General features: G+C 35.0%; 1 protein-coding gene across 1 annotated transcript; it reads left to right on the forward strand.

Annotated features, from left to right (window-relative positions):
• The first annotated feature begins 11384 nt into the window (after positions 1–11384).
• On the forward strand, positions 11385–14566 carry LOC126590648 (IRK-interacting protein-like). Its single transcript, XM_050256126.1, has 2 exons — positions 11385–11887; positions 12854–14566. Exons 1-2 carry the CDS (start codon positions 11648–11650, stop codon positions 14396–14398), a joined length of 1785 nt encoding a protein of 594 aa, XP_050112083.1. The 5' UTR covers positions 11385–11647; the 3' UTR covers positions 14399–14566.
• The last annotated feature ends 346 nt before the right edge of the window (positions 14567–14912 follow it).

Raw genomic sequence — 14912 nt, forward strand, 5'->3', positions numbered from 1 at the left:
TTTCTCATTGATAATTGGTGTTCTATGCATCTTTATCCCTTTCACTTCACTATGAAGGATATTTCTTCGGGGAAGATGCTCTTTAAAGGACCAGTGCGAAATGGTTTCTATCCTTTTCAACCTCTGAACTCTGATTTGGTGATTGATCCTCATCATGCATTTGGTGCTTCTGTCAATTCTTCCAGGGATGTCTGGCATCAACGATTAGGCCACCCCCTCTACTAAGATTCTACATAAGTTGAAATCTGAGTCTTGTATTTCTGTTTCTGGTAATACTCATACTACTTTCTGTAATGGTTGTGCATTAAGCAAGAGTTCTAGGCTACCTTTTGTTACTGTGCCAAGTTGGACATGCAAACCTTTAAAACTCATTCACACAAATGTTTAGGGGCCATCATCACAAGTATTATGTCATCTTTGTGGATGATTTTACCAAATATTGTTGGTTATTTCCTATACAATACAAATCTGATGTTTTCAGTATCTTTGTGAAGTTCAAAGCTCATGTTGAGAATCTGTTGTGCACCAAAATTATAACTCTGCGTTCTGACTCTGGTGATGAATATTTGAGTTCTCAATTTTCTAATTTTCTTGTTGAGCATGGCATTCACCATTAACTAAGATGTCCGCATACCCCGGAGCAAAATGGTTGCTCTGAATGTAAACATCGCCACTTAGTGGAGACTGCCAGGACATTATTGACAGTTTCTCAAGTTCCTCACATCTATTGGGATCATGCTTTTGCTACTGCAGTTTATTTGATCAATAGAATGCCTACTGCATCCAAGGCCTCTCCATGGGAATTGCTATTCAACAGAACCCCCTCTTATCACACACTGAAAATATTTGGTTGCAATTGCTTTCCTTGGTTGCAGCCTTATTCTACATCAAAGTTGGATCCTAAAAGCAAACAGTGTATCTTTCTGGGTTACAGTCTTAACCACAAGGGTTATAAATGTCTTGATCTCACCTCTCAACGGATCTATGTGTCCAGACATGTTATCTTCAATGAGTCAAGTTTTCCATTTCACAAGCAAGTCTCTGCAACATCCTTCCCATCATGTCCTGCTACTCCCAATCCCTCTATTCCATCTCAATTAACCTTTTTTACCACCACAATCAACCCAAGTACCTCATCTCCATCACCTTATATTCGTGCCCTCCATCACCTCATATTCGTGCCTCTTCAACTCCATCACCTCTTATCTGTGCCTCTCCATCACCTCCACCTCCACATTCACCTTCTCCCACAAATATTCATCCTATGCAAACCCGATCTAAATCTGGCATTTACAAGCCTAAGGCCTTAACTGCAACCAAGTATCATCTACCTTCTCATCTTTCTCATGACTTTATTCCCATTACATATCTTCAGGTTTCTAAATATCTTCACTGGGTTAAAGCTATGCAAGATGAGTTTCTTGCACTGACACAAACTGGAACCTGGTCTTTAGTTCCTCTATCTCACTTTACCAATGTAGTAGGATGCAAGTGGGTTTTTCGAATCAAAAGGAAACCCGATGGTATAATTGACAGGTACAAGGCACGTCTAGTTGCAAAAAGTTTTCACCAGCAAGAAGGATTAGACTATATAGAAACCTTTAGTCCGGTTGCTAAACCAGTCACTATTTGAATTCTTCTCACTTTGGCAGCTCAATATGACTGGTTTCTAAATCAGCTTGATGTCAGCAATGCATTCCTGCATGGTAATCTCTCTGAACAAGTGTTTATGCAACAGCCACCTAGCTTTGAAAACTCTACTCATCCCAATCACATTTGTCATCTCCATAAGCCTCTCTATGGCCTAAAACAAACTCCCCGAGCTTGGTATGAAAAACTTCATGGAGCACTGACCTTTTTGGGATTTACTAGTTCTCAATCAAATCACTCTTTGTTTGTCAAGATAGATCCAATGGTGTTCATCTTAGTTTATGTTGATGACATTATTGTCACTGGACCGTCTGCTTCAGCCTGTCAACAAGTTATCACTCAACTTAGTTCTATGTTCCCTATCAAGGATTTCAGTGCTTTACACTATTTACTTGGCATTGAGGTGAAACGATCATCCAAGGGCATTTACATATCACAAACCAAATACATACTGGATTTGTTGAAGAAATCTCAAATGGATAGGGCAAAACCTTGTGCCACTCATCTAAGTACATCAAAGCTCGATCATACATCTCCGTAACTTACAATGCTGCAAACTACCGATCTCTTATGAGAGCTCTTCAATACTAAACCTGGACCCGGCCTGATCTTTCCTTTGTTGTGAATTTAGTGTGTCAATATATGCATAGTCCTCTTCCTCTATCAATCATAGCATTCTCTGATGCTGATTGGGCAGGTTATCCTCTTGACAGAAAGTCCACTGGCGGCTTCTGTATTTTCCTTGGTTCTTTCCTTATTAGCTGGAGTGCTAAAAAGCAACCTACTGTTGCTCGCTTATCCACTGAGGCTGAGTATCGGTCACTTGCCAATACTGCTGCAAAAATCACTTGGATATGCAAACTTTTAGTGGATATTGCCTACAAACCACCTTCTATTCCCCAACTGTGGTGTGATAATGTCTCTACTCTTTCTCTTGCCAAAAATCCATTGTTCCATACTCGTACCAAGCATGTTGAGATTGATTACCATTACATTCGAGAGAAAGTTTTGGCCAAAGAAATCTTTGTTCACTATATTTGCACTCAGCAATAGATTGCAGATATCTGTACTAAGGCTCTTGCTAAGGACTGTTTTCAAACTCTCAGATCCAAACTCTCTCTTCGAACTCCTCAGCTCAGTTTGCGGGGGGATATTAAGGATACTTATGTAAATACAATAGTTAGTTAATACTTAGAGATATAGTTCAATATTTGTTAATTAGTTGAGATGTGTAGTTAGTTGGTTGAAGAGTAGTTGACAGTGATATGTGTAAATGAGTTGTATATATACAACTATCTTGTAATTTTATTCATTGAAATGAAAAGTTATTCTTTCTCAAACAAGCTTCACTAGCATTAAGTGATGATATGAAAAATAGGTTTTTACTCTCAAGTCATCTATGGAGCTTCTTTTTTTCTTTTTTTGTCAAACGATAGATTTTATTAGATTAGATGTTAGATTAGCCACTAATAAGGTTCAAACCCACGTCATCATGCAAGGGCTTAACATATTTCCACAAATGTGGTAAAGGGCCACGTCATCTATGGAGCTTTGAATGGACGTAGTTTAGCTAATCAAATTTATGGCTTAACTTGGCTAAAAGGAGTCAATTTAGAGAATTAAAGCTCCAAAAACGACGATTAGTAGAGACCAAGATTATGGACTGAAACTTGTGGTTGATAAGAGTATTTCAAGATTATGTGTGGAGATGGATTCAGATCTTGTGGTTAATTTGATTAATAATATATGACTAATATCAGCTTTCATTCTCTTGCCAACATCATTGATCAATGTGGACAACTTATGATATGCATAGCCGAATGCGAGTTAGTGCATGTTTACCGGGAGAAGAACATGGTGGCAAATGACATTTCCAATTGGAGCTATAATATGGATCTTGAGTACCATTATTTTGATAATCTTCTTGATTGGATTGGAACTCGATTATTTGATGATATGATGGGAGTCCCTCGAACTTGCATTATCTGTAATAACTCTTTGAGCTAGTTTTTTTTGGGTGGTCCACCCCCTTCTGTTACCAAAAAAAAAAAAAACTTTAGTATTTGTCTTCATCATCATTTAATGCTAGAAACATCATCGTTTAGTGTTGGTAAAGTCATCACTTAATGCCGGTGACCTAACATATGTTTACTTTTTAAAATGTTAAATAATTGAAATGTTTTAAGAGATTAAAACTAATTTAGAATCACCTCGAAAGATTAGTTAGTTATTTGTACTTGACTCTAGTTATCTCTATACTTATAAGGCATAAGAAAACATATTACAGGCAACTAGATATGAATAATTTGAGCTTCCAACACTTTTCAAGTTAGCTTTTTGTATTGCATTGAAGTAGTGATTCCTTCTTTGAATTGAAAACACAACTTTAGGTTCTTTCATATTAATATAAAAAAGTTCTACCTCCAATGTATTTGTTGGGTGAAAAAGGTTCAACATAAAGAGTGGCTACTGCTTATACAGTACAGTCGGACATCGACATTTCAATTTAGAAGCAAAAAGTTACCCAAAAAGCTACCAAACCAACTTTATAGAAAAGGGCTGAAAGTTGGTATATTTAAGATTGAAGACAAGAGTGTCTAATCACGGGTCAAGATTAAGATTGGCATGACTAATTAGGCACCTAATTAATTACTTCTCCTGTAGGATTAGGAGATATTTAACTTATTTTATTTGTCTTGGTTGTTATTTCTTTTACAAATTAAATCAGATCAACTGTATAAATTATTAGAAAATATAAAGGAGAGTACTTTAGAGATATGATTAAATTTGAGATTTGATTTGATTTGATTTGGTATAAGTTTTCTGTCTTGTGGACAAAAGTTTTATATGATTTATTTTCTATTAGGCTCCTTTGTAATCTTATAAAAAAAAAAAAACTCTTTATGTACAAGAATAAAGTATTTGATCGAGTTTGTGAGATTATTAAATATATTAGTCATAAATGTTTTATTTTCAATTTGATATCAAAGCAGAGTTCAATTATTGGTTGAACTTTGTTGTGAGCGTTTACCTGTGAGTGCACAAAGTTAATTTTTCTTCATGCACCCACAACCAAAAAGGAAGATTGTCTATGATTGTCAAGAGATTTATTTATAGGGCATTCGGAAAAAAAAGAACGTTATGGCCTTTCGAAAAGAGACATTAGTTTCAAGGATTATGATTTGTTGGTCAAGCAAGAAGTGTTTGTTCTAATTGGGCTTTCGAAAAGATTGGTGCTTGTTTCAGCTAAGCATTCAAAAAGAGACGTTAGTTCTGACAAATTATGATTTGATGATAACAAATTATAATTTGATGAGCTTTCGAAAAGATTAGCATTAGTTTCAGTATATCGACAAAGAATTTCCTACACACGTTGCTCACTAAAATGTGTGGTTTCACGTGATGGGGTTGAATTTGCTGAGTTTCAAATTCGATTTGATTTTTTTTCTTGGCTATCATGAGTTTGATCTCTCTTACAGATCCTCCCTACTTCTACTAATCTCGAGGGTACTTCATCTTTTTACACAATGTCAAGATACACAACGTAAATGCTCAAACGCCATAGCCCTAAACAACCGTCATTGTCGTTTCAGAAGCAACCTCTCTACTTAACCATCGGAAAAAATTTCTTTAGCAAATACCACTACGTCGTTCTCCAACTCCAGTGCCCATTTTCCTGTTCATTCTGTAGGGTTATTATTTTAAATAACAAGAAATATTCTATACTAAATTCATATAAATTACGAGAAGAATAATTTAAATTTAGATAGTATATAGGGAACACTTTATCGTGGTCAACTTCGCTAAACTCAAATAACGAAACACAACTTTAGGTCTTACATGTTGAAACGAAATACTATCTTATCTTTCAGCAAAACTGGCAAAGGAGACTCAACATAAAAGAAAAGGTCAACAAAATTGGATATTTCGTTGTAGAAGCAAAAAAGCTGCCCTAATCTACCAGATTAACCAACTCTATAGAAAAGAGCTGAAAGTTGGTATAGCTCTGAATCTGAAGAAGTTGTGCGGAAGAGTGTAGACCGGAGTATCCATTTCGTGGGCCAAGATTAAGATTGGTATGACTAACGACATTGACAAGAATGGTATGACTAATGACATTGACAAGCTAGCTTAACTAATCCAACACTAGCCCGTGAGTCTTTCATGGTGGGCGTAAATATGTGATATAGTCCGGATTGCTCCATAGCACAGAAAATAGAGGATCATGATTGAATTAATTACTATTTTTTTTCTCAATTGCCAATCCAATTGATAAATAGTTGAAATCTTGCTGATTGGAGACAAACCCGTATAACTTTAGGTAGTGTTCTTCACACAACTATTTTTACTTTTCACACACCACTCTCAATTTGCAACCATTGGATGGAATGAATTGACAGATCAATAACCAAAATTAACAAGAATGTGCGAGAGAGAAAAATAAGTGTGTGGATATCCTTGTCCTAACTCTATATAGTTCACTATCATGCATTAGGCATATGACCCAAATGAAACCACAAGGGCTCCCCTCGTCTAGCTAGTCTTTAATAAGTTAAAAACAATTAACTAACCCATGTGAATTTTAATTTAACAATTCCAACATCAGGAATTTGAAAAAAAAAATGGCACTCAAACTGCTATGCTTAGGCCTTCCACAATAGTTTAAGTGAGTTATATGACTATATATGAGACTTATGCAATCTGAGTTTGGTAACTATAACACTATTACTACACTAGTGTTATTTCAATATATTGATATCACATTCATGAGTTTTATATATCACAATCATGAGTTTAATATATTGAACTCTCATGAGTTCTATATTATATCACATTTCACAATATATATGGGACACTTTGAATGCGGTCCCTAGCTATCAATATTATTTGATTGAAACCTTGTTAGTTTTTAGTTTTTGATTGAGGTCCCTGACATTAATGTAATAATGTAAGTTACTATATTTTTTTAATTAAAAATTAAAAATTAAAATTTGTAATTGTTTATATTAATGAGATTTTAAATAAAACCCATAATTTATGGGATTAAAAATAATAAAATATAAATTATACCCTCTATTATATTGTGTGTGTGTACTGTGTACATATATGTATGGGTACATTAACCAAAATTAACAAAAAAAGTTATTGTACCAAAACATGGATACATTCTCAAATCAACGAAAAAGAATGTACTCATATAAGTTTAAACATGGATTAAAAATTTTGAATGGATTTTATATTAAAAAAAGGGTACATTTTACATATAACAAATTGATATATTTGAGAATGGGTACATTTAAGATTAAAAAAATTGAAAAATTATATGAATGGGTACATTTAAGATTAAAAAATTGAGAATCTTTTTATATATAAAAAAAACTAATAGGTACAAACTTAATTTAATTTAATTTTTTATTATTTTGGAAATGTTTGAATTGAAAATTAATTAGAAGTTTAATAGAGGTGTGAGTATTAAACCCTAAATTAATTACTAATTTTTATATTAAAAAATTATATAATAAACATGTAAATTCATTATCACATTAATGCTAGGGACTTGAATCAAAATTTGAGAACTAATAAGGTCTTAGTCAATGAACAGTAAAAACTAGGGACCGGATACTAATTTTTCCTATATATATATATATACACACACATATATCACAGTCAAATTCTCTCGCATACTGTAAGAGTGTGATTTCTTTATGAGTTCAATATATTGATATGACATTAATTTTTTCCAGTCTACTATGGAACATCCATAATTCTAATTAGGGCCTAAAGTAGTATTATTTCAATGAAGCTAATTGGTAGGAGGAGTAGTAGTTCCTCAACTTGTACGATAGCAATGAACGATATTGACAAGGCAATATGTGATCCCACATTTTCGGATAAAAATCCACTCTATATGGCATGAAGACAGCTACACAAACAAAGAAGAAACAAAGAATCTGTATTATTTACTAATTAAGAAGAGAAGAAAGAAACAAAACAAGTACCCAACCCTAATTGTAACCCTAATCAATTTCTTTAAGAAGAACTGCAATTTAACAGACACAACGTGGATCCCCACAAAGAACAAAGACACGGGTAACAACAACGGCATGAATGCTATAAAAAAAAGTAAAAACCCTAGTTTTTGTAATGAAGAGAGGATGATAAAATAAGAAAACAACAAAAACCCTCGGGAATCCACTTTTACTAGGATCAAACAATCAAAACATGACAAAATTCAAGCATCATCCGAAGAAGTCCAGCAAGAATATTAGTACAGTATCTCTTCCTGCTTCTTGCTTTGAACTCAGCTTTGTAAAAAGAATATGTACTTTAAAATGGCAGAATATATTTTTGTACTTATAGGTATATATATGCGTGTATATACAATTATGTATATGTATATAGAGGACACATTGCACAAACCACGCACAAAGTGATAGAGCAGAAGAGGTGGTTTTGATATTTGTGGTTGGTATTTTCACTGGAAAATATAAAGTACCATCAAGCTAGGGTTTAGGGTTATCTGCCTGCAATATTATTTTCTATTATGATTATTATCTATGTCCTTATTTTTAAACAAGAAAAAGGATGTCCTTATTTTAAGAAAAAGGATGTCATTATTTTTTGTACAATGCATTTTACCAATTTGAAACCGTCTATATTTGAAGTCCTTCAATGTTCACCCCTACCAAAAGTCATATTCGAAACTTTTTTTCTTTTCGAATACTTTGTTAGATGAAAAATATAGTTAATCAAATAACTAAATGAATGCTTCAGTTAGAAGATATGACTATAAGATGAAGACTCAAAATAAAAAGGGTTAAAGGAAAACCTAGGAAGACTTTGAAAAGGGCTATAATAAAATATATGTAATATTGGAGCTAACGGAAGACTTGACGTAAAACCGAGTGTAATTGACGTTCTAGAATTTATGCAGTTGACCATACTTATTAGGATAAAGAATTAATTGTTGTTGTATTAATTTTGCTTAAATACTTAATTATGACTTAAATAAATTAAATGATAGAAAAAGCCTCAAGCAGATGTATACATCTGTTTATATTATAATATATTACAACCATCTTGTTAACCATAATTTTTAATTATTGGCCTATTAAACTTGAAAACTATAAAAGTAAGAACTGATTGCATATTATAATTCAAATGGACAAGAATTGTCTGCCCTCCCACTTCCGGTGGCCTCTCGTGCCCTTCTATTTGTGTGGTCACGGTTAAGCCACGTCAACATTTTATATTACTATTCATTTTTGTCTTATTATCTCTATAAAAAGACAATATAAAATGTAGACGTGGGTTAACTGTGACCACACAAAACAGGAGGGCACCGGAAGTGGTAGGGCAGACAATCCTTGTCCAATTCAAATACACCGTGACTTTTATTTAGGGAGATTATATTCACACACCTCAAATTACTTTTCTCACATTGTTTTAATATTTTAATATTTTTCTATCTAATGTTAGTGGTGTGTAGAAAATATTAAAAAATTAAAAGGGTGTGGAATAAGTAATTTGTGATATATGAATATAATCTCTCTTTATTTAACTCTCAGCACATTTGAACACACATGATACATGCAATGCCCATCCATCCACGGTATGATTAATTATGTAAGATAATCACCAATTTTTATTGTAAATATCAAGATTATTGTAAAGTATAGAACTTAATTATGTTGAACCAACATGATTGGCAGACAGTGTAGTGAGTAGCAAGCAATGGGAAACCCTAAGGTAGTATGACTTTCCTAAAGATGAGAATAAATATATATAATTTATTGGACCATTTGCTTCTACAACAATTTAAGATGTCAATGAATGGAAATAAGTTAGGATTTTTGTGTTTTCTATCAAAGGTGTATCAAATTCAAAGTGTATAGCTAAAACCAATAAGAAAACGGCTGCGTGTCAATATCACATAGTGGTGTACACAATCACACCGAAAAAGTCGCCAATTATAAGGCATAATCAAGTGAACCTTAAGACAACAAATTTGACATAAACTAAGCCAACCTTAACTCATTCTAAACAAGAAACTAATAAGTTCAAATCTATTTCATTGAGGACAGAATATGCAAGATTTCAAATCTATTTTATTTTTTTCAAAAAGACAACTTTGTGATTAATTTAAGCATAATCCATGAAATGAAGTTAATTAAAAAAGAAAATAAACACTTTTCTGCATGTGGAGGTTGACAAACCACTCTAGCTTTTGGGTGGGGGGTTGGTGATCATAAAGTTAATCTCATTAGTCACTTCTTCTAAACAAAGTTATTGAAAGAAAGTAGATCGGAAAAAGTAAGTGTGATACAAATATATTTAACTTGTACAGGAATCATATTTTAATAGTGGGTCAAATAATTTGAATGTGATATATTAAACTCATCAGTGTAATATCAATATATTGAACTTCCACTAGTATAGTAGTAGTATTGTAAGTATCAAACTCGGGTTGTCTAATTTCTATATATATGTAATATACTCACTCAAACTAATGTGTAAGACCAAACAACGACACAAACTTTAGATATTTCCTTAATCCTACATGGAATTCCTTTTCCAAAATAAACAAAGGGCCTTCCAATAAAGTCATTATTTCATTTACCAAACTACCCCTGCTTCTTTCATTCCCATGACTCCCAACATGAAATCTAAGCATGGGTAATTTGGTAAATATACTGGGAGAGAGAGGGCAATGACCCGTTTGGTCCCCGCTGTAGCACTACTTTACAAGATTCACTAATTACAGAACAGCAAGACAAGGAGTGTTTGGAAGGTTTTCGATATTTCTGTCCCCAGTCCCCAACTCCCTTTCGGCCCTTGGACAGCTCAGAAAAATTTTATTTATGGACCAAACTACCCTTTCCTCAATCACTTAATATAAGACCCTCATTTATTTACTTTGTCTTCAAACTTTTTTCTAAAAATGTATTGTCTAAAGCTAGATGATGGAAATGAAAGCTTGATGGTGGAAATGAGAGCATGAGAATCGATCTATGATTGTAAGTGCATGCAGAGATAAACACTCTATCATTTATACTCGTTCTGATTGCAAGTGCAGAGATAAGTACTTTACCACTAATTCATACTTTGACGATAAATCCATGAAGAAATGCTCTGCCACTAAAATTAAAATCTTTGTACTAGGAATTATATTTCTTCAAATGCAAACATAAACGATAATATACTTCCAAATGATTTCCAAACTATTTGGAGAGTAAAAGGTATTACTAAGTAAAAAAAAACTACAGTTTCATGAGATTTCTTTTCATATGCTCATCTTCTTGAATTTTAGCTTTAACCAGACAAAAATTATCATCGTGAGTTTTGTAGCTCTTATTGTCGTCAATTTAATCGCATTCTTTTCATTTTTGTTTTACCCTATTGAAAGAAGAAGCAGCATGTACAATCACATGAACTTAAAAGGACCAACTCACTTAGATCATTAATTGCCATGATAACATAAAGAGTATTTCACAATTAAAGTGGGCATCATCACTTCTTGAAAGTCCAAACAATTGAGTGGAATATAGAGAGAGAGAGAGAAGAATTTCTTCTCATAGTACCAAGCAATCATGTTCATAGTAGTACCAACACGTCATGTTTTGGTTACATGGTTATTTTAGGAAACTATGGCCCTAAGGGTATTTTGGTAATTTCACTTTACAACGAAGCCATGTCTTCAGTGAGTAAGAATTACCCTCTCTCTCTCTCTCTGCTTCACATGCTCACATTCTATCAAAATCCACTAAGAACCAAGAGAAAAGCTCATTGGCCTTAGGGTATCCCTCTCTCTCTCTCTCTCTCTCTCTCTCTAACTTCTCTGGTTTTCCAAGATTCCACTGTAGATATGATCTTCATCTCTTCACATCAAATCCAACCATTGGATTCCCACTCCTCCATTCTCTTTGTTCGTTTCTCTCCCTGAACAATCTCACCCCACTCCTCCTCTGCCCTCCCCTGTTTTTCTCTCTGGTTTTTCATGGCTTCTTTTACTACAAATAGTAACAATTTTCAATCCCAAGAGAATAACTCCCATGTCAAAAATGATGTCAGCAGGCAGGAAATACAAGCCGCCATTGCCAAAGCAGTGGAGCTGAGAGCTCTCCATGCTGCTCTGGTTCAAGGAAGCAGCCCTGCAAATCTCAGGTTCCCTTCTTCTTCCCCTGCCTCCCGCCCTGCCTCTCAGTTCTCTGCCCAAGACTACCCTGTTTTCACTCCGGTGAGTCGAATTTTTCGACATTCTGCATTTCTCATCCTCTGGTTTCTTGAATTTGTTCTGTTTAACTTACTTGTTGTGAGCAATTTTTCCTTTGCTTTTAACCAATATTTTTGGTTTATAATATGGTTTTAATTTATAATGAGGGTGATTTTTTGTGATTGCGAGCGTGCCACTTTTCTGTTAAAAAATTTCGCAGTAGAAATTTTTTTCGCCATTTTTCGTTTTCATTATCTAACCTCGAATTTGCTTTGTTTTCTTTGTTATTGTGAGAAATTTTTGTTCTTGGTTTTCTAATGAACATTTTTGGTGTATAATGTAGTTTTAGTTCCCAATTATCTTTTGGACCACTTGAATTGAGAACTAAAATATAATATTCCAAATAATGTAGTTTTAAACTTTTTTTATAGAACTAATGAGTGAAAGGGAACATTTTTTTATTATAATTTTATTAATGGTGTATTTAGAGCTAACGGAATATTTAGTGTAAAACCAAATGTAGTGGCGTTTTAGGATTTATACAGCCGATACCACTACATTTGTTTTTTACTTCATCAAGTTCCTACATGATAGACCAACAATTCTTTGGTTGAAGTTATTATTCTCAGTTAAATGAAAGGTGGTGATTTTTTGCAATCTTATTTTCTGCCCAACACTTTGTTCTAGCTTTTGGATTGGATTTATCAAAAGCAAATCCAGAACATAAAAAAGGGACTGACCGAAGGAGAAAATTGGAGCGTGAAAATCACAAACCCTTCGCAACCTAAATCTAATGCTCAAATGTTGTATTATATGCATATTTGAGTTAGGCCAGTTGGCTAGGTCCTTAAAAAGTTTGGATTCGTCCCGTCGTATATTAGAGTAGTTTAGATCTTCGTATTTAAAAAAAAAAAAAAACAATTAATAAGGATTGTATTTTGTGGTTTCTAAGTGCTGGAAGAGTTCACTAAGTTTGGAGACATTTTACAGAGTTATGAAGATGAACCATTGCCTGGATTTCAACAAATTCCGACGATGAATCGAACGTTATCCGAGAGTTGGGACGAGTACAGTGGGCTAGAAGGAAATGGGGATGAAACAGTTGCATCAAATTACAAGGAAAACTCATCTTCAAGAAAAGGGTTCCCTTCCGATTTCGCCAACTTAGAGTCCCATGCTTGTCCAGCTGAGGATCACAAATCTGTTACAAGCTCTTCGTGTGCAAACAACATCACCGTGCTTCAAACATCACCAGCCAATGAATACTTCAGGTCGAGAAGGCGAAATAGTTTGGGGGATTTCAACTCGGTTTCATCATGTAATCGATGCAAGCCTGCGACCATAACAAGCGATTCGGAGACTGGGATGAGGAACTGCAGGAATTCTAACATCGTTGTGCCGTTGACAGATTCACATTCGTCTGTTCAATCGCAGCCAAAAAGCCGGGGAGTGATTTCGTGGTTGTTTCCGAAGTTAAGGAAGAAGCACAAGAACGAAAGCTCTCCAAACCGAACAGAATCAGAGGAAGTTTCTCAGGTTTATAGGGAATTGGGGATAATGTCGATTGAGACGTTGAGGAAACAGCTCATAGAAGCGAATGAGCATAGAGACGCCGCGTTAATGGAGGTTTCGGGGATGAGATCTTCGCTCGGGGAGCTGAAACAGAAGATGGACTACTTGGAAACTTACTGTGAAGAGCTGAAGAGAGCTTTGAGACAAGCAACACATACCAAGATCCAAATCCCTGAAAAGCTTGGGAACTTTCCGAAGAGTGGCAAATCCAACGATGGGAACGCAGAAAACCTAATGCCGGTCAGCGAGGAAGTAATGGTGGAAGGTTTCTTACAGATAGTATCGGAATCAAGACTGTCTGTAAGACAGTTCTGCAAGATCCTTGTAGCGCAGATCGAAGTAACGGATAACACCCTGGTGGATAATTTGAACATGCTTCTCGAGCCGTTCAAATTGTCATTGAGTTCCAAGTACTCCAAGGCAGTGTTGTACCATTTGGAAGCCATCATCAACCAGTCACTCTACCAAGACTTCGAGAACTGTATGTTTCAGAAAAATGGCTCGCCGAAGATTTTAGACCCTCACCAAGCACGCCAAGCGCAGTTTTCTTCCTTCGTTGCCCTCAGAAACTTGAGCTGGAATGAAGTATTAAGAAAGGGAACGAAGTATTACTGCGAAGAATTCAGCAAGTTTTGTGATCAGAAGATGAGTTGCATCATTACAACACTAAATTGGACAAGGCCGTGGCCGGAGCAGGTTCTTCAAGCATTCTTTGTTGCTACCAAGTGCATTTGGCTGCTTCATTTGCTTGCATTTTCGTTCAATCCGCCTCTCGGAATTCTGAGGGTGGAGGAGAATAGGAGCTTTGATCCACACTACATGGAAGACATGTTCATGGACAGGCAGAGATCGCATGGTCCGAGCCGGGTTAAGATTATGGTGATGCCGGGGTTTTATGTTCAGGATAGGGTTTTAAGGTGTAAGGTTCTTTGCAGATACAAGTCTGCAGGTTCAGTAAATTGATCCTTTCTCTTTAAATTTTTTTCTTAGTTTTTTATCAATCAATTACTGCCTTCTTTTAGGTTTTTTAATTTATTTTTTATGGGCTAATTGTTCAACATGAGGAAGTATGTACCTTTGATGTTTAAAGTAGAGGCTGACATAAAGATTGGTTTGTTATTTTGTTTTTCACCATGCCTCCTTTAATATTGACCTGTTGTCCGTCGATTATGCCTTTCGACCTGATCTTAGGCCCTTTACTCACCCTCCGTAGACGAACCTTGGGGAGGAACCCTTCGGTTTTCGGGGTTTGATTCTCACCAATATTTTCATAACTCAAGCCAACATTCTCGCTTCCGCTAGACATATATCGTCTAAGACAATTCATACTTTCAATTATATAGTTGTTGGTATTGTGTTAATATGGTTATCAGTGAAAGTCTACATAGAAATTACTAGCGACGTGGCATTAGTTCATTAGAATTTAGATGGTCGAACCAGTCAACTGGTCAGGCGGTATGGCCCAAGTTTTTTTCCC

This window comes from Malus sylvestris, chromosome 11 (genome assembly GCF_916048215.2).
Source record: "Malus sylvestris chromosome 11, drMalSylv7.2, whole genome shotgun sequence".
NCBI classification, from domain to species: Eukaryota; Viridiplantae; Streptophyta; class Magnoliopsida; order Rosales; family Rosaceae; genus Malus; species Malus sylvestris.